The sequence below is a fragment of the Haliotis cracherodii genome, unplaced genomic scaffold, assembly GCF_022045235.1.
Source record: "Haliotis cracherodii isolate W230 unplaced genomic scaffold, xgHalCrac1.p SCAF_13, whole genome shotgun sequence".
NCBI classification, from domain to species: Eukaryota; Metazoa; Mollusca; class Gastropoda; order Lepetellida; family Haliotidae; genus Haliotis; species Haliotis cracherodii.
This window is the reverse complement of record NW_027266268.1, coordinates 32,280,294-32,303,774: the sequence shown is the minus strand read 5'-3', so window position 1 is coordinate 32,303,774 and position 23,481 is coordinate 32,280,294. Positions and strand designations below refer to the sequence as shown.

Here is a 23,481-nt window from a genome sequence, read left to right as displayed (position 1 = left end):
GAAGACCTATTCTACCCCGGATGTTTATGGCGTCCAGAATACGGGTACATGACCGGGAAAGTGTGAGGTGTATTGTCATTGTGTTCCCTGTTATACATGGTGGTATTGATTAACATATACTACTCAAAAGAAGTTAAGAATCACCTGATTCTTTCATATTACAATAGTTAATCTCTCATGCCATGACAGATAAACATTACCAATATGAAAGAATCGGGTGATCCTTAACTTCTCTTGAGTAGTATATATAACTATCAGTGTTAGTAGTAGTAGTAGTGATACTAATAACAGTACTTGTAATATTTATAATAATAACGCCTGTCAACAGATAAAGGTACATTCAATTTCCATTCAGAATTCACTGTAGGTACAGACATTAACATGGGTTAAGCACAGACACATATGACGTTCAGATGGCTTACCTTTTTATGACCACATGGCGTTCCTTCTGCAGCGTTTCGAGACGACTGAAGCTGTTCCTTGCCACAGACCATTCTCTTGCAGATGTTCTCAGAACCACCAATGTCGACACCCTGTAAACGTCATGATCAATAATGGGTGACATTGTAAGAAAGGGGGCGGTCGGGTAGCCTAGTGGTTAAAGCGTTAGCTCGTCACGCCGAAGACCCGGGTTCGATTCCCGACAATGTGTGAAGCCCATTTCTGGTGTCCCCCGCCGGGATATTGCTAAAAGCGGCGTAAAACCTCACTCACTCACTTGTAAGAAAGTATAGCGTCAAAATCAACCAGTTAGGTAGTTTTTGCACCTGTATAGTTCATGATGCGCCCAAGGCAGATATTCTGCTAATGCTGATAAATATATTTTGTTCTTACTAATCGCAAGACGAAGCCAGGTCCAAACATCATCTGACACTGTGCATGAACGTCATAGAGTTGTCCCGGCATCGTCCCCGTGATGTTTGTCACAGACGCCGGCTCGAGACTTGTCTGTAGGCATTGCTTTTGGGTATTTGTACTGAAAAATATACAGAGACAAATATCGAATAGGAGATGTCACGACATTACGTTATAGTGAGATAGTCATGGCCTTAGGTACAAACCCATATTGTATAATGTCGTCATAATACCATAATGACGCGGTCTAGGGGAAACGGTGCCACAATACAGTAGGCAGAGTCAGCTACCGTTGTCGTGCCAGGATCCGATGACCCCACTGAAAACACCAACTTTCTCATTCACATTATTCACTCTAAATAGTGTGCACGCTGCCCTGACCATGTTACCTCCAAAATTAATCCAGTTGAAGTCCTTTCGAAAATCTATTTGTGCAGAGCTAATAGCAAACAAACTGACACGCGTCATTTATTGTAAATATTAAACGCTAACAACAGGGAACAATCAGTCTCCATTATCATCCGAAACAGATTTCATAGGCGTAAAAGGCAAAATATCGGTGGCAATCATATGAATGTATCACGGAAAATCAGTGATGGCACCTCGTGTTCGCGGAAAGGGTAACTGAAAATCAGTGATGGCACCTCGTGTTCGCGGAAAGGGTAACTGGAAATCAGTGATGACACCTCGTGTTCGCGGAAAGGGTAACTGGAAATCAGTGATGACTCCCCGTGTTCGCGGAAAGGGTAACTGGAAATCAGTGATGACACCTCGTGTTCGCGGAAAGGGTAACTGAAAATCAGTGATGACACCCCGTGTTCGCGGAAAGGGTAACTGGAAATCAGTGATGACACCCCGTGTTCGCGGAAAGGGTAACTGGAAATCAGTGATGACACCTCGTGTTCGCGGAAAGGGTAACTGAAAATCAGTGATGACACCCCGTGTTCGCGGAAAGAGTAACTGGAAATCAGTGATGGCACCTCGTGTTCGCGGAAAGGGTAACTGGAAATCAGTGATGGCACCTCGTGTTCGCGGAAAGGGTAACTAAACATCAGTTATGGCACCTCGTGTTCGCGGAAAGGGCAACTAAACATCAGTTATGGCACCTCGTGTTCGCGGAAAGGGTAACTGGAAATCAGTGATGACACCCCGTGTTCGCGGAAAGGGTAACTGGAAATCAGTGATGGCACCTGGTGTTCTCGGAAAGGGTAACTGGAAATCAGTGATGACACCCCGTGTTCGCGGAAAGGGTAACTGGAAATCAGTGATGACACCCCGTGTTCGCGGAAAGGGTAACTGGAAATCAGTGATGACACCTCGTGTTCGCGGAAAGGGTAACTGAAAATCAGTGATGACACCTCGTGTTCGCGGAAAGGGTAACTGGAAATCAGTGATGACACCTCGTGTTCGCGGATAGGGTTAGCTTGTCCTGTCCTACCGGTAGCACCTGCCACTTGCACAATTTTCATAAAAAGTAAGTGTGTAAGTAAGTAAGTAAAATTATGCTTGATAAATGACACGTTGTGCAGGATCAATCAAAGAAAAAAGTAATGTTTTCAAAGTCAGGGAAGAAAAGACATGGACAAAGGTAATGAAATAATTCTTACATACACATAAAAAATCATTTCGGTATTGATAATGTGAAAAAACATAGTCGTAAATACAACTCTCTTTAATCGTCAGCGTCTGCTCGGAGAGCGGAAGGTTCAGGGTTCGATCCCCGGCCGCGTCATACCAAAAGACGTTAAAATATGTTACCGTGTCTGGCGCTCGGCATTAAGGGGTTAAAACAAGGACTGGTCGGCTCGGAGTCAGTATACAGTGTCTGAGTGAGGTATTCATGTTAAACTGCAGCATGGTATCTCAGTGGGCTAGCACTCTAAATCGGCATCAGTCCGGACTAGTACAAGCAGCCACACACACACACACACACACACACACACACACACACAGACACACACGTGCATGCACATCGCTATATAAGTGAAATAATCTTCAACGCGACGTTAACCCCCATTTCACCCCACCTCTTTAATCGTCGCCATTTATAAAAAAACACTTTGCCATACACCGCGTAAATGGTATTATGTGAAAAGCTATGGCCTCAAAACATTTGTCCACCGCAATTATTCCACATCTTCAATAATAAAGTGTCCATTTCACATTATGGTTGAAGCGCTTAGATTGTTGTTATCACAGCACTACACATGTCAAGTGCACACGCCATACATAGTTTTTGATGCTCACGCAAAATGTTCATCACGCTTTTGAATAGTGGTCCAAACTCTAGCTTGCCTGCATTAAAACAGGGGTCAGGATCCTCATCCCTTGCATTCCCTGACGATGTCAGACAGGTTGGTTGGTTGCTTTGTTGTTTAACGCCGCACTCAGCAATATTCCTGATATATGACGGCGGTCTGTAAATAATCGAGTCTGGACCAGACAATCCAGTGATTAATAACATGAGCATCGATCCACGCAATTGGGATCGATGACATGCATCAACCAAGTCAGTGAGCCTGACCATCCGATCCCGTTGGTCGCCTTTTACGACAAGCAGAGTCACCTTTTACGGCCTATTCTACCCCGGAATCTTCACGGGTCTGTCAGACAGGTGTTAATAGGACTCGCTATCGTCACAAAAATTCTCAACCTCTTTTATATCCTTGACTGTCTGATGGCCGTTGAACATACAATTACTGACCATGGATTTTCAATTCACTTGATGCAATCCTTTGTTTTTCCTGAAGAATTTAGTATTCCAAAATCGTAATAAGGCCATTGTGCTGGACATGATTTGTGCGGTATACGCGCGTGCGTGTGCTTGTACTTGTCCGGACTAATGCCGGTTTTATAGTGCTTACCCACTGATATACAATGCCTCAGTTTAACATGGATGTCCCACTCAGACACAGTATACTAACTCCGAGCCGACCAGTCCTTGTTTTACCCCCTCAATGCCGAGCGTCAGGCAGGGTAACAACAAGTACCATATTTTAACGTCTGTTGGTATGACAAGACCGGGGATCGAACCTTCCGCTCTTCAGGCAGACGCTCTATTAACTAGACCAAACAAGTAATCAAGGTAAGGCTATATATGTATGTTCCTCTTTGGAAATGCGTGTATGATACTCCCGTTTCGTTTGTCGATGTGTGCCAGGTTTCTATTCTACCCTTTCTTTCTACCCTTTTCTCAACCCCCCGGTGTCACCACCGATTTTTAGTGATCCATTCATATATGTTTCATCGTTACTTTGCCATTCACGCCCAGTGTAATCTGTTACGGAGACTCGTTATTCTCTGGCGTTGACATTTTGTATTTAAATTTCCTTGTTCCGTCTCTCATACCAACCCATTTGTTAGGATGCCTTGGATGAAGGTTTGGAAGTAGTGTAACGAACACGTCGAAAAGACGTAGTAGTTGTTGTGGTCAAGGACGTGGGTCCTGCTGTACCCGCTGCCGGTCATGATGTACTTGTATGTAGAGTTACACTTGTTGTTGTATTCGCCGTCATGCCTGGCGCTGAGCCTGCAAAATCCAGGTTAATTTTACTAGATTTAAATATATGACCCTATTTTTAGCATTATTCTAGTAATATCTGGAACTCTTAGTATGGATAATGTACTCTGTACCGGTGTGCGGATTGGAACTAAGGACTTTTCATACACGCTTACCCAACCGTCCTACTTCAGATTAAGACAGCACAATTAGCACCACATGCTTAGATATACGTATTTTCCGGGTGGCGTATGGCGAGCCGTTTTCACATTTAGTACGGAATTACAGATATCTTCGATTGTTTTAAAGATATCGGTATTTTATTTAAAGATATCAATAATGTTTTTGAGATATCAAAAAATAATTAAAGATATCTTAAATTCATTTCTGATATCCATAATACAATTACTGATATCTTAAAATGTTACGGTGATATCAACAAATTAGTTTGTGATATATCTAAATGTAGTTAAGATATCATTAAACAATTACCATCCTACAGTACATAAATATATTAGAAATAAATTCAAGATATCTTAAATTCAGTTCAAGATATCTTGAAATAAGTAATACATATCCACAAATGAATTACAGATATCTTTAATTCAATTAGAGATATTTTTAATTCAATTCAAGATATCATTAATTCTGACCGTTACTGATATCAAAAATCCAATTAAAGATATCATTAATTATATCAATTATTGATATCAGTTATCTAATTTAAGTAACATTATTAATGTAACATCTTATATAATGGCAACAATTGAAGATATCAAAAAATAATTATTGATAAGTGTATTTAGTTTCAAGATATCAGGAATTAAATTATTGACATCATAACAAAACATGATATTTTGATATCTTTAAATCATATTTTGATATCAATAATTAAATTTAAGATAGCAATTCATTTCAAGATATCAGTAATACGTTTCACCATATCCTTAATTCATTTCGTGATATCTTAAATTTTATTGCAGATATCCACAATTATCTGCATTTAAGATATCTTCAATTCAATACAAGATATCTTCAATTCAATTTAAGATATTTTAAAAACAATTCAAGATATCTGTAATTCCGTAATAAATGTGAAAACGGCTTGCCATAGTTGCGCATCTCAAGTTTGATGTATATAATCTGGCGAATGTTCAAGCCACTTGCGGAACAATAAGAATGCAATACCGTATTCGACGTAATAAGCGCCCCGCTCTAATGAGCGGCCATGGCGATATTTGCTTATATATTGACTCGTGAACAATCCCAATTAGCACCCTTTCCGATTGATCAATGTACACAATACTTATTTATTCGCTTATAATACGCACTCGTGTGTTAATTGCACCCTTAAGTATGGGCAATTAAATTTTGGAAAAATATATCTCTCCTATATGAACATTTCAGGCTGAAAATAAACCACGACATTTATCTTTCAACTGTTTTTTTTTGACAAAATAATATTCTAATAAGAGCCCCCTATTTCTAATTTTGAGAGCGCCCTGGGTGCTTATTAGGTCGAATACGGTAATTCAAATGTCATGGTAAGCTACTTACGCATGTCCGACTTCGTGTGTTGTGACGAGCATGTCGTCAACCAGGTTGTCTGTATATTCCACAGCTGACACACTGTTGTATGGTGTTTTACATATTGTTCCTACATATGCATATCCTGTGACAACGAGGATGAACCACATCAAGTAATATCAAGAGTGAGTGAGTATGGTTTCAAGCCGCCTTTATTAATATTCCTGCAATATCACAGCGGGGATACTTGAAATGAGCTTCAAACCAGGCCTCAGTGTGATGAGCCATTCTTTAACCAGCAGGTTACCCCACCGCCCCATGTTACAGTGAGGACCTGGCGTTACCAAATGCCATTTACATTGCTTATCTCATGAAAGTACTCAGCAGCAAAAGTTATTGTCATTACATACATTCATGAAGATACGAAATATTTCCAGCTTGATAGTCTTCTAGCTATATACGATTGCCACCAAGGACAATTTCCTCCCATAAAAAAATATTTCATTTTATTTATTCAGTTAGTTATACAATAACTTAAACACGGGTACATTGTGGATAAAAGTCACTGTTAAAAATTCAAAAGTTCAAAAGGTCAAAAGTTCAAAAGTTCAAAAGTTCAAGTGTTATGATGACGTTTTATGAACGTTCCGGGCAGAACAGATAAACATGAAAATATCAATACCTATTTCGAGGCCAAGTTCTAATTATGAAATTCTTTTGTGATTTCAATTTGAAAAATCCTTTGCCATTTTATATCTTAATTTAACAGAAGTACATAAGTGTTCTAAAAAGACACAGAGGCGATTCTACGGGTAGTATGATATGACCACGTTTTCCTTTTGAGTACACATCAAAACATCCCCCAGCAGGTGTTGTCAAAGCTATGTATCAATTGTTTAAAACAGTTAGATTCAATCCAAACTCAATGAATGCCTCAGAATATATACGGCGACTCACCAAGCAGGTCTGTAGTGTTCCTGTTTTCCTCTTCACGGAATAAGTCGTACCTGAAACGAATTGGTAACAAGGCAGCTAATCTGATGTAACAGGAACTATTCTAACACATGACATTAACTTTCAACAAGGTGAAGAATTTCCTTAATACAGTATTATCACAGAGGGGCGGTCGGGTAGCCTAGTGGTTAAAGCGTTCGCTCGACACGCCGAAGACCCGGGTTCGATTCCTGACATGGGTACAATGTGTGAAGCCAATTTCTGGTGTCCCCCGCCGTGATATTGCTGGAATATTGCTAAAAGCGGTGTAAAACCATACTCACTCACTCACTCACTATTATCACAGAGACAGGCATATGTTCATTATTGGGAAGGTGTTAATTAAGTTGGAGAGTTAATTATCGCCGCTCTGAACAGCATTTCATTTTTATATCAGGGCCTGTTGGATTGATGTTGGAGGAAAGCCTAATATGATGGTCTCAGACGTGACCACATTTCCACAACCCTAGAACATAATCAGGGCGAATCTGGGAGTCGAACCCACGATATTAAGTTTAATGTAGGCCTACAGGGCGCCCCTCTGCAGAGCTAATTGGTGAGGTGATGTGAAATTAGGTTTAACGTCGCGTCCAAGATTATTGCACTTATATAGCGACGTGCATGCACGTGTGTGCGGCTGCGTGACCGGACTGATGCCGATTTATAGTACTAGCTCACTGAGATACCATGCCGCGGTTTAACATGAATACCCCACTCAGACACAGTTTACTGACTCTGAGCCGACCAGTCCTTGTTTTAGCCCCTTAATGTCGAGCGCCAGACAGGATAACAACAAGTACCATCGTTTAACGTCTTTTGGTATGACGCGGCCGGGGATCGAACCCCGGACCTTCCGCTCTCCGAGCGGACGCTCTACCACTAGACCACGGAGGCGGTCCATAAAACAAGAACTGAAGAAAACAAGAACTGCATGGGCACTTATTACATGGATAACACAACAGGGAAGAAAATGGTCAGGGAAATGTGTGAATTTAATATACTTTAAATATACTTTAAGCTGATTGTGACAACTCACGCTGTGAACACAATAATGTGGTCATTGTCAGGGAATCCTGGGGTGTCAGCCTTCCATTGCCTTGTGCCACTGAGAAGTTTATCACCATCTATCTTCGTTTCATTAACTACAGCACTTTGGAACGATTGTTCTGACTGCTTATCCTAAAATGATACACGGAGAACCATGATACATACATAATAATGATACACAGAGCACCATGATACATACATAATAATGATACATGGAGTATCATGCGACATACATAATAATGATACACGGAATACCATGATACATACATAATAATGATACATGGAGTACCATGATACATACATAATAATGATACATGGAGTACCATGATACATACATAATAATGATACACGGAATACCATGATACATACATAATAATGATACACGGAGTACCATTATACATACATAATAATGATACACGGAGTACCACGATACATACATAATAATGATACATGGAGTACCACGATACATACATAATAATGATACATGGAGTACCATGATACATAAATAAAAATGATACACGGAGTACCATGATACATACATAATTATGATACACGGAGTACCATGATACATACATAATAATGATACATGGAGTACCATGATACATACATAATGATGATACATGGAGTACCATAATACATACATAATGATACATGGAGTAACATGATACATACATAATAATGATACACGGAGCACAATGATACATACATAATAATGATACATGGAGTACCATGATACATACAAAATAATGATACATGGAGTACCATGATACATATATAATAATGATACTAAGAGTACAATGATACATACATAATAATGATACACGGAGTACCATGATACATACATAATGATGATACACGGAGTACTATGATACATACATAATAATGATACATGGAGTACCATGATACATACATAATAATGATACACGGAGCACCATGATACATACATAAAAATGATACACGGAGTACCATGATACTTACATAAAAATGATACACGGAGTACCATGATACATACATAATAATGATACATAGGAGAAAGTTGTATGTCTTGAAGGAGTGATTGAAGAAACATTCTATAGATAACAAAATTCCTCTGCTAACAGATTTCAGTGAATCAGAATGTTTAATAATTAATGATAATATCAATATTGTCCCATGATTATCATGTCTTTAGTGTACTGTATTTGTCGTTATTGGTTTATTGAAAATAGATTATCTTGCTGCCTTGTTTTGGGTAAATGTTATTATCATGACTACGCTCTATTAATGCCAAGTGGCCATGTTTTGTTTATTTGTTGTTATGACGGCGGTCTGTAAATAATCGAGTCTGGACCAGACAATTCAGTGATTGACATCATGGGCATCGATCCACGCAATTGGGATTCGATGACATGCATCAACCAAGTCAGCGAGCCTGACCACCCGATCCCGTTAGTCGCCTCTTAGGACAAGCATAGTCGCCTTTTACGGCAAGCGTGGGTTTCTGAAGGCTTATTCTAACCCGGATCTTCACATGTCGAGTTGGCATTTGTACAGTGATGCTATCTGGTGTCACCATCACAAGTCCACACAATTTGACAATATCACATTAAACGTAACAGCGTAAACGTAAGTCATTACATATGATACTTATGATACACCAGAGTGTGTTTATCAAAGGTATTTTATGTTTGTAAAAGATAACACCAATTGGAGGCAAACATCTTACCTGAATGATATATCCAACCAGGTTTATGTTGTACAGAGGGGACGCAGTCTTATAACGAAGATCTACCTGTTATGGAAAGAGAAATAGTAAATTTAGGTTACTTAACTCTAAGGAAAAAAATATAATAAGAAAATGATAACCACTAAACTCATCAATTTGTATCCAAACTGAGAAACAGGGTCACCTGTTATCACCTTACTGATCTATGTGAACCTGTTTGATGAACACCTTTTGAACTATTACAATGAAAAGAATGTACCATACGTACATGCCTTTGCTTACTTTTATTCCGGTTTTAACCCTATCGAACATGTATGGTTTGTTTTGTTTGTTGTTTTAACGTCGCACTAAGTACTATTCCAGCTATATGTCACGCAATCAAACAAGTCACCGAGCCTGACCACCCAATCCATTTGGTCACCTCTTACGTTCAGCATACTTCCCAAGGACCTACTGTAACCAGGAATACGCATGTTGACTACTATAAGAAACTCACCCCGTTTACAAGATGTGCAAAGTGTCTTTTGAGGCCTTGTTTTGTCTCCTGGTGTTTTAAGGCTTCGGACAGCTGGGTTGCTCTGGAATACCATCTGTGATACACAAGGTGAGGTGAGGTGAAATGGAGTTTAACGTCGCGTCCAAGATTATTGCACTTATACATGTATAGCGACGTGCATGCACGATTTATAGTGCTAGCACACTGAGATACCATGCCGCAGTTTAACATGAATACCCCACTCAGACACATTTTACTGACTCCGAGTCGACCAGTCCTTGTTTTAGCCCCTTAATGTCGAGCACCAGATAGGGTAACAACAAGTAACATTTTAACGCCTTTTGGTATGACGCGGCCGGGGATCGAGCCCCGGACCTTCGGCTCTCCGGGCAGACGCTCTACCACAAGACCACGGAGGCGGTCGTGAAAATGCTTTTGCAAGATAAAAACTCCTGTGGTTCATCATGCAAATATTTAACTGCAGTAGTTCCTTAAAATGTTATTTGTTGTGAAAGAGATATAAATATGGACAACTCCAATATCATCATTTACTATTGCTAGATAACACTGAGATATGACAACATTGATTCAGTCTTTGTTGTGAGTTTAGGTTACAGACACGGTTACAGACAACTGAATGCAGCTCACTTTTGAAATTGTACGCATTGATAAGGTTGAAAATATGCACCTTTCATAAACAGAGAACCCTATTACTGTAATGACGTCCACGTAGATTGGCTCCTGAATCTGGCGCTTCTTCCTCAAGGATTCTGATGCCATCATCTCACTGTCACTTCCTGACTGACCCTTCTCACCATCATCTGAATAATATACACAAATGTCCATGTGACATTTACTCATGTTATTTGTAACCTTTACGTTAACCATTTCTCATTTCTGTTTCTTGATAATGTGCAAAACAACTTACCATCGGTTATCAGGCCAAAATATTATTGATTGTTTAGATCCAATCAATTTACTATGCTTAAGTACTTATACATTTCCAAGTTCTCATCTAAACACAACTTCATTATACACGAAGGAACTGCGTGACATTTATTCATGTCATTGGTGATAGGTGTTAACATGTATGTTAACCTCTGTATTGACCATTTCTCATGTCTCATGTCTGTTTCTTGATAAAAAAATACACTTACCATCTGTTATCATGACAAAATATTCTTATATTGTTACGATCCATATTTCATTTGCTATACTACATGTACAACAAAGTTCATGTTGATGAAATTCATTTTAATTAAAGAACCTATTTGGTCAAATATTGGCAAAATGATTGTTTCTTCCAGCACACATATTTAATTTTATTAGCATAGTTATATAAACTGCGTTAAGCATTTTGATTCACATTTATTCAGATCCAGCTATTTAAGTTCAAAGTAGTAATTAACAATGGAATAATAAGAATTAAAAGTTCATACGTATTTCTTTCAATAAATTGATCGATCCCATAATGTTTAAATATTTCGATGAAAAAAAAATTCAATATAAAAAGAACATATTCCGGAAATATTTTAGCATTCTGACTGAAGTAAACTAAGCAAGATATTGCAGATACATTGTGCACCGACAAAAACAAACTTTACAAATTGAACCCGTGTTTGACATGTTATTTCATACAGAGCTGTGATTGTAGGACGAGGGGCCTTTTTAGTCCATTAGATATGCATAATTCAATAAATTAGCAAATTGTGTTTAAATTGTCATGTATATTTTTAGATCAGTTCGTGTGAAAGAGAACTAGGCGGAACATTATAGAGATTTCTGCAGGTTTCAACATCTTGTCAGGCCCCATATTCAAATGCTCTATATGTATATATGATTCTCCGTTGTGATTTCCTTTTTATTGTAATTTTAACTATGTTACTGTAAAGTGTAACTGCAATTATGTTTTAGTTTGCCATGTACATTTCAGTTGTTATAAAGTTTATCTCTTTTACCTCTCGGTCGGACAGCTCTGAGGACCTCATGTTCTACTGCTTCCTCTGACGTCAAATGTCAAGTTTCTTGTATCTTGTATGCTTATAGGGGGCACGGGTGGCTCAGTCGTCTAAGGCGCCGCAATTTGCTGCGCAGAGTTGCGTCCCTTGGGCACGCCAGAAACCTATGATTGTCGGTTTGAACCCCCGTTCGCCCCGATTATGTTTCTAGGTTCGTCCGCACCATACCCGTGCTCGTTGGTTTCACCGAAGAGGTAAACGTCAGAGACCTGCATCACTTTTGGCTTTCCTCCCACATTAAGCTGACACGCCGTGATATAACTGGAATACTGTTAAAAGCGGCGTTAAACCCAACTCACTCACTCACTGTTTATAACGTATCACAATATTTTGGATGATTTCAGGAAGGATTCTCCAATATTTAAAGTCATTGACTCCAGTTGATTGTCTTAGGAGATGAAGGGCAAGACAGTACAAACTTATGAGGAAGCATTCACAATCAAAGATACACTCTCGGAAACCCGTCCCTCTTTCATTCTCTTAACTGGTCATGCCCTAAGTACGTCACTCTGAAGTGTTGGTATCAGCGTCCAATAATGTGACTGTCATAAGGGACAGAACATGTAATATTTGAGAGCGCAGGGTATTTTGCGTGACAGAATATTTTTAGTCAGGGCATCAAAACATAATATTCTGAAAGAAGGGGTGAAAAATAAATTTTCAGAACATCCAGCAAATGATTTATTTGTTTCTGTTTAACCATAGGACAAGTTTTGTCTAGTACAAGCGTGACACCTTACCATCATTGTCTATCCGCGCAATGTGTACTGGTGAATATGTAAGCGTGTATCTGATATCACCGGAAGCTGATTCTGTTCCTGTCGGCTTCAACTTATACATACGTGGTCCAGAGAGCAAGAGAAGGCCTTCCTGGTAAGTAAACAACAATTGCAATATGCATCTTGATGTCGATGTACATTTCAAAGACTCATAATACATATGTTGAGACTATTTGAATGACACTACAAAACAGCTTTTCAGGTGAACTTTCAAAAGACACAACAATCGACTGACTTATCGTTTTTGATCCCGCAATAATTCTAATATTTGCATTGAGATGGTGTACGAGTTTGCAGCAAATGATAAGAAAGGTCCACTGAAAGTCAGCGAAGACACCAGGTGTTCGCGAAAAGGGCACGCATGACCTGCCCTAACGGTAGCACCTGCAATTCACACAATTTGCACAGAAAGTATTTATTGCCTGACGCCGCACAGACATTAATTAAAGCGACCAATCCGTTTCCATATTCACAATAAATCTCTGCTAAACGTAGAGTCGATTCTAACTTTCTCATGAACATGTTTGTGAATCACTATCAAATAGTGAAGATACCAGGTGTTCGCGTAAAGGTGAGCATATCCTGCCCAAACGGTGGCACCCGTCACAAACACATGCAAAGGCAAATCAATTGTTCACCAGGTATAGAAATGCCCTTCACATGTCTACCTTAAAGCGTTTTGAAAGCTTTACTGAGGCCTTGAACAAATGTCATTTAATTTTTCCTTTTAACACGAACTTCATTACAGTCGTTTTGCTTTTGAATTTGAAATGATTATGGAGGCCTTATACAGACATTATCAATTGCTAGTCAACATTTTTATTTCAGCTTGTAAAGCGTCGACACTTACAAATAGATAATACGGTTGGTTTTCCTCTTTAGTAACACAGGACACCTCAATGTTAGCAACGTGAGTCACATCCTGGTAAACGGCTGTTCCCTGAAAGAAACTTAAAAAGTATTACACAATGAAATGATATGCTTTATGAATAAGTGAATGTCAGCTTTCAATTGGGTAAACGTCTATCTAACTCTTATCCATAGCAAGTTGATAAAGGTGCAAGAGTCTTATGTCATATATTGTCAGCGAGTGAGTTATTTGCAGTTATAGGCGTAACACTTGCTGGCAGTTATGTCTCATGACAAAAGTGTTTCATGAACGATCATAGGTTCTTGTGCACTCCCGCATACAATAGAAATGAAAATGTATGCATTTGTCTACATGATAGAAGTAATGGGAGTCTCTGTCCTATTAGATACCATCCCCTTGCCACAATCAGCGTGCCCGTCCCCTTCTTTGTTCATATGAGGGGGCGATGGGGTAGCCTTGTGGTTAAAGCGTTCGCTCGTCACGCCGAACACCCGGGTTCGATTCGCAACATGGGTACAATGTGTGAAACCCATTTCTCGGGTCGCCCGCCGTGGTATTGTTGGAATACTGCTGAGAACGGTGTAAAACCATACTCACTCCTTGCTTGCTTTGTTCCCGCTTCAATGCTGATCATAACTCCTCCCCCCTAAAATTATTTACATATTCTTCGTGAAGTTTTCTGCGATGAATGCTTTTAAGATGCATAAATACCTAACCACATAAAAAATATTAAAGTGCAAAATAATTTTACCAATTTTGATTGAAATATGCCAGTGATATTTTGACAATAAGTTAGCATCCCACCCTATACATTATTGAAATATCTTCTGACTTCTGACTTCTGTCTGGTTAAATGACACGTTCGCTCGTCACGCCGAAGACCCGGGTTTGATTCCCGACATGGGTACAATGTGTGAAGCCCATGTTTGGTGTCCCCCGCCGTGATGTTGCTGGAATATTGCTAAAGCGGCGTAAAACAATATGCACTCACTCACTCACTCACTGGTTAAATGACATGAACGGAAATTGCTTTGATAACAGTATCCCTACAGTACTGGGTTAGTTTCTTGGATTTTCTACATCCGTATATGCCTTTGTTTCTTCATCCCTGTAGACACTGAGATCATGAAGATGTAAAAGAACCCATACGTTCACATTTATCGAATCTACAGTTACCTAGTGTTAAGTTTTAAGAGTTCTTTGTACAACATAGAATGAATTATGACTGAGTGAGTATGGTTTTACGCCGCTTTTAGCAATATTCCAGCTATATCACGGCTGGGGGACACAAGAAATGGGCTTCACACATTGTACCAATGTCGGGATTCGAACACGGGTCTTCGGCGTGACGAGCGAACGCTTTAACCACCAGGCTACCCGACCGCCCTAATGAATTATGACAGCAGTCTCACCTCCAGCTCCAACACTGTATCTCTGACGATGATTGGGTTCCCCTTCTCATCCTGTCTAGATACATATACAGGGGTTGTTTTCTTCACCGACGTGCTGGTCTCCAACTGAAGAGTGACGGAGTCATTGTGTGTCCTTACACGCACTGTGAACTCCCTGGGGAGAGTACAGTCTCTCAACCCTGGCTTTGGTTTTACTATGTCAACGGAAGCTTCCATGCCTAGAAGGGAAGAATATCATTTATTACCTACGAGGGCAAACACGTTGGGGATCATAAATATCATATGTGCCCTTGGGTCATATCACGTCACGAGACAACAGTGTATTGTTTCCGTCATCCGGACGCGTTGTTGACGTCATTCTAATCTGATCGTGACTTTAGGTGGGAATGACGTCACAGTAGAAACGACGTCATAGTTGAAAATTGTTGACGTCATTCGACAAATTGTGGTTCCGCTGCTGTTCTTATACCCCCATTCCACTAGTCGACGCCCTACTGCGTTCTGCGCACTCTGAGGGAGCGCCATAGGTCTCTTCATTTTTCGCCTATCTCGGGGCACTTACGATTTGATTACGATCAGATAGTGCTCCTGTTGCGATCCAATAGCGATCTCTGCGATCCAATAGCGTCTTGAAGACCCAAAATGTGGCGATCTTGCACGATCAGTTCCCGCTCCTTTTGCGAGCATTGCGATTTTATGCGATCTAGGCGACCTATGGAGGTCCATTAGGACTTAATATGTGCTCTATGGCATCCTATTGCGAATTTTGGGTCTGATCCTATCAAAACTCGTAGCGTCCTGAGGTGCTCATCAGTTCTACGCTTGGTAGCAGAAGGGTAGGTCTTTCGTGGCGATCGGCGGCGCTCTGAGGTGATACAATAGCGCTCTGATTACGACCTTGGCGATAAAGTAGCACTACGATGGCGATCTCGGCGATCAAGTAAGCGATCTGACGGCATTCCGGGCGGAGCGCAACGGATCTCACCAGGGAAGTCGACAGGTGGCGACGTTGACGATCATGGAGATCCATTAGAGATCAGCTCGCGATCCATTAACGCTTTTGGAGATCTTGGCGATCTATGGCGATTTGTAAGAGCGTCACAGAGCGCAGCTTAGTGGAATGTGGGTATTATAAGTTAACACTAAAATTCGTCTCTGTAAATATCTTCTTCGGTAATAAAAAGAACATTATATTCGTGTTCATGTCATATTATGTTTACGACAATCGTGCCAACAGTATCTCCCTCGCTCTCGGTCGTGAAATACCGGAAATTAAACACTCGTGTCGTAAACATAGTATGACAAGAACACTCGTATTATATCTTCTATATATTACCCATAAGGGTAGAATGATCATGTGTAATAACTTTACGATATTTGTATATGTGCATTTTAGCGATTCTAAATGTCAATTGAAGTCATATGACGTCACAGCAGTGTTTCATTGTTGAGTAAAATACCACATGACATCATCCGTTGTTCCTGACGTCACACGTCCGTGGTCTAGTGGATGTATAGAGCGTCAGAGAGAGACATCTTGTCATCTGAACAATTGGCTGCCTTCAGTGAAGTTTCTCGAAGGGTGGACTTTTAATACGTTTTTTCCTTCATTTTGTCTCTTAAAATGTCAGTGAGTAATATATAGAATAACCTACTCGAAACTCGAAATTACGGATTGCCTGCCCCTTGTGAATGAATGCTGTGAGTTCCTCAACAAAGGCTTGAGATTAACACCAATCGTTCACTCATTGGCGATTCTGTTAGTGTATAATGTTTAATTTCAAACAAAGGCTATTTACTCAAATACAATTTTACACAGACAATTCCAGTTGGTAAATGATCGGAATGAGATACAAGATAAGGTTTGAAGTAGAGGTAAATGCTATCACAACAATACAACGAAAGAAACTTTAAATATTATAATTAATTATCCTATATTAATACCGTAAAAGTAACATATTTATGTACACTGTTTCAAAAGGTATCTCTGGTATAAATGTAAACCAAATAGTATTCAAGACATTCAAATAGATCTCATAACGACATGTGATGAAAGTAGATCATCTCATGTCTAATATCCCATGGCCCTTTATTGCCTCTTTTCATCCCTCAGTAAGAAGAAATAACGTTCGATTTCCATATCTGACATGGTTAGTTTATTTTGTTGTAAAAGAAAAGAAAAAAAAAGAAGAAAACTTTATTTGTTGTTTACGTCGCACTCAGCAATTTGGTGGGTGTGGGGGTGGGGTGGGGGGCAGGACACCTAACTCTTCGCGAACACCAGGTATCATCACTATTTATAGAGATTCATAAACACATGTTCATGATATGGACGGAATCGTTAAATGGACTCTGCTTTTTCTTACGATTTATAGCAGGGCATTGTAGCATTTATTTAACACCATGAAGAAAATTCACAACGAACATATCTGATAAGTCACCAGTAAATCCTTCTTTACATATAATCAAGCTGAAATGCGAAAACTATATCCACACATGTGTATAAGTTAAACTGTAATTACTTAACATGGACGCCATGATTCATTAGTCTGTACTCACTGTCTTGGCACAATCCAAACTTGATTATAGTGAGTAGAATAAGAAGTTTCATTTTCACAAAATCGTATTTCAGGTTTGATCACCCAACTGCACTTTAATATTCGACCAGGGTGTAGTATTTATATCCCTAAGCTAACTTTCTTTAGTGAGACACAGCTTTGTATGCATGTTCGCGTCAATGCCGATAGTTTCATTGGTCTGCATATTGTGTAATACTGGCTGTGTATGGGAAACGCTCAACTACCTTTCATATTGAATCACGATTTGAGATCTACACCCTTGCCTAGATCGATTTCAAATTGCAACTGAAACACACACAAAGAGAGTATCTGTCAATGTTACTCTTCTTGTGACACACTGGAAATTTATATCTTGTGGGAAAAAAATTGTTTATGTTTGGTGGCGTTACAATGAAAATAGCACTGAGGTGTGTGAGCTCTGTTAGTGGTATGATTTGTAGTGGGTAAGAGTTTGTGTGGTTGGTTGGAGGGTGGGGGGTGGGGTGTGGGTGTGGGTGGCGGTGTCGGTTGGGGGGGATTTCATGGGGTTAAGGTTGATGGTTAATGTGTGTTGGATCGGATTTGTAGTTTTAGGTTCAAGGTGTTTATGTCATAGTGGGGATTCTCAGAGAGGGTTGGGAGTGAGTCACTTCAAATCCTGTCCCTCGTATAGCTGTAGTGCATGTGTCACCCAGTACTAGCTCCCACCTCGTATATCTGTAGTGCATGTGTCATCCAGTACTAGTTCCCACCTCGTATAGCTGTAGTGCATGTGTCACCCAGTACTTGTTCCCACCTCGTATAGCTGTAGTGCATGTGTCACCCAGTACTTGTTCCCACCTCGTATAGCTGTAGTGCATGTGTCACCCAGTACTAGTTCCCACCTCGTATATCTGTAGTGCATGTGTCACCCAGTACTAGTTCCCACCTCGTATAGCTGTAGTGCATGTGTCACCCAGTACTTGTTCCCACCTCGTATAGCTGTAGTGCATGTGTCACCCAGTACTTGTTCCCACCTCGTATAGCTGTAGTGCATGTGTCACCCAGTACTAGTTCCCACCTCGTATATCTGTAGTGAATGTGTCACCCAGTACTAGTTCCCACCTCGTATATCTGTAGTGCATGTGTCACCCAGTACTTGTTCCCACCTCGTATAGCTGTAGTGCATGTGTCACCCAGTACTAGCTCCCACCTCGTATAGCTGTAGTGCATGTGTCACCCAGTACTAGTTCCCACCTCGTATATCTGTAGTGCATGTGTCACCCAGTACTTGTTCCCACCTCGTATATCTGTAGTGCATGTGTCACCCAGTACTTGTTCCCACCTCGTATATCTGTAGTGCATGTGTCACCCAGTACTTGTTCCCACCTCGTATATCTGTAGTGCATGTGTCACCCAGTACTAGCTCCCACCTCGTATAGCTGTAGTGCATGTGTCACCCAGTACTAGTTCCCACCTCGTATATCTGTAGTGCATGTGTCACCCAGTACTTGTTCCCACCTCGTATATCTGTAGTGCATGTGTCACCCAGTACTTGTTCCCACCTCGTATATCTGTAGTGCATGTGTCACCCAGTACTTGTTCCCACCTCGTATATCTGTAGTGCATGTGTCACCCAGTACTAGCTCCCACCTCGTATAGCTGTAGTGCATGTGTCACCCAGTACTAGCTCCCACCTCGTATATCTGTAGTGCATGTGTCACCCAGTACTAGTTCCCACCTCGTATAGCTGTAGTGCATGTGTCACCCAGTACTTGTTCCCACCTCGTATATCTGTAGTGCATGTGTCACCCAGTACTAGCTCCCACCTCGTATATCTGTAGTGCATGTGTCACCCAGTACTAGTTCCCACCTCGTATATCTGTAGTGCATGTGTCACCCAGTACTAGTTCCCACCTCGTATATCTGTAGTGCATGTGTCACCCAGTACTTGTTCCCACCTCGTATATCTGTAGTGCATGTGTCACCCAGTACTAGTTCCCACCTCGTATATCTGTAGTGCATGTGTCACCCAGTACTAGCTCCCACCTCGTATATCTGTAGTGCATGTGTCACCCAGTACTAGTTCCCACCTCGTATATCTGTAGTGCATGTGTCACCCAGTACTTGTTCCCACCTCGTATATCTGTAGTGCATGTGTCACCCAGTACTAGCTCCCACCTCGTATATCTGTAGTGCATGTGTCACCCAGTACTAGTTCCCACCTCGTATATCTGTAGTGCATGTGTCACCCAGTACTAGTTCCCACCTCGTATATCTGTAGTGCATGTGTCACCCAGTACTTGTTCCCACCTCGTATATCTGTAGTGCATGTGTCACCCAGTACTAGCTCCCACCTCGTATAGCTGTAGTGCATGTGGCGCCTAGTTCTAGTTCCCACAGAGGATATATTGCATGTTTGCTGTTGGAGATATACTGAGTCAAATTAAAAACTTCACATTTTTAAAAGTAATCCCATATATGATATACAACGGACAAATGTATAAGAGAAGGTAATTTTTAATCATTAATGTCCAAAGAAGGATTTTAATTAACGGTGGTAACCATAATTTGTTCCAAACACCTACGGTATTCGGTAATAACATCAACAGTTTAAATCATAAGTCCCATGCACGAGAATCTGATGGCACACAAGTTCAGTAGCGTGTGTGGCCACCATGTGCGTTGACAACTGCCATACAACGCCTCCGCATGGACCTTGTGATGCTTGTGAACACATGATTGGGAAGACGACGGCATTGTTGCTGTGCCAAGATCTTGCCAATTCTGTGGTTGGTTCTGGAGAGTGCGCAGACTTCTGCCAAGAGCATCCCAGACGTGTTCGATGGGATTGGGGTCGGGAGACCTTGACGGCCAGTCCATGACGTTGACTCCCGCATTCTGAAGGAAATTCCTTGTCAAAATTGCTGTGTGGGGTCTGACATTGTCGTGTTGGAAGATCAAACCGGGTCCATCTGCTGCCATAAAAGTCAGAAGTTCTGGTGCCAGTACCTGGTCGCGGTAAGCAGCAGCGTTGAGGTTGCCACGGATGACCAAGAAGCCTGGAACGTGCATTGCCACAGAAAGCACCCCACACCATGACACTTCCGCCTCGAAATATGTCAACTTCCTGTACACAACACTGGGCGTAACGTTCATGACGGCGCCTCCACACCCTCGCCCTACCATCAGCAAATCGTAGATTAAATCGGGATTCATCACTGAAGACGACTTGATTCCAATTCCTCTAAGTCCATCGTAAGTGTCGCTGTGCCCACAATTGACGTTGACGTCTGTGTAATTGAGTCAGAATCGGCCCGCAGTATGGCCGTCGTGTTTGAAGGTGAGCAGTTCTCAGACGGTTTCGAACAGTTGGCGCACTCAGTCTACCCCTAAACAGTTCATTTCTGGTTGGTATAGCCGTCAAACATTGGTTACGGAGGTGACGTAAGACAATCTGACGATCCTCTGCATGTGACGTCACACGTGGTCGACCTGGCCGAGGGCGATCATCGGTGGTACCAGTTTGCTGTAGAATCGTCTGTAAATCATAAATAGTCCGTCGACTAAAACCCATTGTCCTTGCGACTTCAGCAACGGACGTTCCCGTCTGCAACATGCCGATGGCACGTTCACGTTGCACATTTGAAAGGCGTGGCATGACAAACGGCCGTAAAGACTTTTATTTTCTGGTGTTGTTCTTTTTTTGTTAATGACTGCTAACAAGTATGGCTGAAAACACGTGCGGTATTATGGCCACGTGACCAGTTGCACGTGAAAAAACACTTTTGCCACTATAGTGCTGTGCACCTGATTTTGATCGATTTACCTGCACAAAAACGGGTGTTATCTGAAGACAATACGTGGCCATTACACAATAAGGGCCCACAATGATAACTGGTCAAAATGTTAAAATTTTAGGATTGTGAAGTTTTTAATTTGGTTCAGTATAGTTTAACGTTTTGATTGGTGGCTCAGTGTGCTTTTCGCTTGTAGCTTGGGGCGGTCGGGTAGCTGGTTTTCCCCTCCGTGATATTGCTTGACTATTGCTAAACGCGGCGTAAAGCCATACTCACTCACTCGCTTGTAGTTCCTTCATCAGGTTGGATCTCAATGGTGACTACCTACATCAAAACGATTACGTTTTTCAATCATCATTGAATGGGTTCGAAACAGTACAGGTGTACTTGAAGTAACTGTTGAGCTTAATACTGACTTGCACGTGCATCCATGATTCTATGCATCAACTTTCTTATATTGTGAATATAAGATTTTATCACGCATATGTCCTGTATGATTTTGTATATATATATATAGTAACAAAACCCTTTTTTGACATCACACTTTTTAGTCTGTCCAGCACGTGCAGCGAGTAATCTATTATCCCTCCACGAAGTGGGAGGGGGTATAGAAATAAGTGCTGTCCGTCCGGCCGTCTGTCACGTTTCAATTCCGGAACATACCTTGGAAACATCTTAATATTTTATCATGAAACTTTGCATATGTATCAAACACATGCTGAACTGGTGCCTTGTGAAGTTTTGATGTTTGTGTATTACTTAGTGCGTAGTGTCTGCAATAGGGACAAGCTTTCTCTGAAACTAATGAAGTTAGATGAACTTATGCAAGCTTATATAAGAAATACTTATCAAGACTTAATTGGCGCCATAAATTATGTTATCCCCTTCTGTGTGTATTAATTTCACATTTAGTCAGATTTTCGCATTACATAAAGCAATCCTAGTGCCTTTCTCTTCTTTAGGCTTCATAGGACTCTTTTTTTATAGTAAACATTGACTTCCTTATTATTCGCTACTACATGAAGATACCGCATTCTAATTTGGCTCATGGACCCGTGAAGATCCGGGGTAGAATAGGTCTTCAGTAACCCATGCTTGCCGTAAAAGGCGACTATGCTTGTCGTAAGAGGCAACTAACGGGATCGGGTTGTCAGGCTCGCTGACTTGGTTGATGCATGTCATCGTATCCAAATGGCATAGATTGTTGCTCATAATATCGAGACCAGTGAAGATCCGGGGTAAAATAGGTCTTCAGCAACCCATGCTTGCTGTAAAAGGTGACTATGCTTGTCGTAAGAGGCAACTAGCGGGATCGGGTGGTCAGGCTCGCTGACTTGGTTGATGCATGTCATCGTATCCCAATTGCATGGATCGATGCTCATGTTGTCAATCACTGGATTGTCTGGTCCAGACTCGATTATTTACAGACCGCCGTCATTTTGGTGGAATATTGCTGAGGGCGGCGTTAAACAACAAACAAACAAACAAACAACAAACAAACCCCAACCCGTTTTTGACCATCTGTTGAGACATCACGCATACAGAGGCAGAGGTGAGCAGGTAGAGGACTGGGACAACCCTAAAAATAAATGGCCGCACCAAATTGTCCTCCTGAAGTAAGGGCTGAAGGAAGCACTGAATCGCTCGGAGATGTATTTGACCTCACTGAGCGAGTGCTTGAACTGAAGTTAGAAAGCTGAGGAGTTCCTGCCACTGGCGAAGAAGTAACGGTTGTTTGAGTGTCAATAGTAACTGGATATGATAAGATAAGATGGGACAAGCTATGACATTGCTAATGTGTTGTGTGATATGACATGTTGAAATGTGATACAATATAGTTGTGATATATGGTACGATGGTATGTATAGTATGTTATGATAATGTTATATGAAATAATACTATATAATATGATCTTATAATGATACAATATGATATGATGTTA

The 23,481-nt window shown here is 40.9% G+C and overlaps 1 protein-coding gene across 1 annotated transcript in view; it reads right to left on the bottom strand.

Moving 5' to 3' along the window:
• LOC139458622 (uncharacterized) overlaps positions 1 to 17,849 on the bottom strand; it is a gene marked incomplete at its 3' end in the record, with an annotated part of 29,073 nt that extends 11,224 nt beyond the window's left edge. The window contains exons 1-13 of the mRNA XM_071240044.1: positions 17,762 to 17,849; positions 15,203 to 15,420; positions 13,770 to 13,859; positions 12,881 to 13,010; positions 10,811 to 10,943; positions 10,123 to 10,216; positions 9,627 to 9,692; positions 7,911 to 8,053; positions 6,839 to 6,888; positions 5,912 to 6,026; positions 4,208 to 4,384; positions 835 to 976; positions 423 to 533 (exon numbers count right to left, since the gene is read on the bottom strand). Coding sequence (XP_071096145.1) covers positions 423 to 533; positions 835 to 976; positions 4,208 to 4,384; positions 5,912 to 6,026; positions 6,839 to 6,888; positions 7,911 to 8,053; positions 9,627 to 9,692; positions 10,123 to 10,216; positions 10,811 to 10,943; positions 12,881 to 13,010; positions 13,770 to 13,859; positions 15,203 to 15,420; positions 17,762 to 17,813 — 1,521 coding nt within the window. The remainder of the gene's footprint in view (positions 1 to 422; positions 534 to 834; positions 977 to 4,207; positions 4,385 to 5,911; positions 6,027 to 6,838; positions 6,889 to 7,910; positions 8,054 to 9,626; positions 9,693 to 10,122; positions 10,217 to 10,810; positions 10,944 to 12,880; positions 13,011 to 13,769; positions 13,860 to 15,202; positions 15,421 to 17,761) is intronic.
• Between the last annotated feature and the right edge of the window lie 5,632 nt (positions 17,850 to 23,481).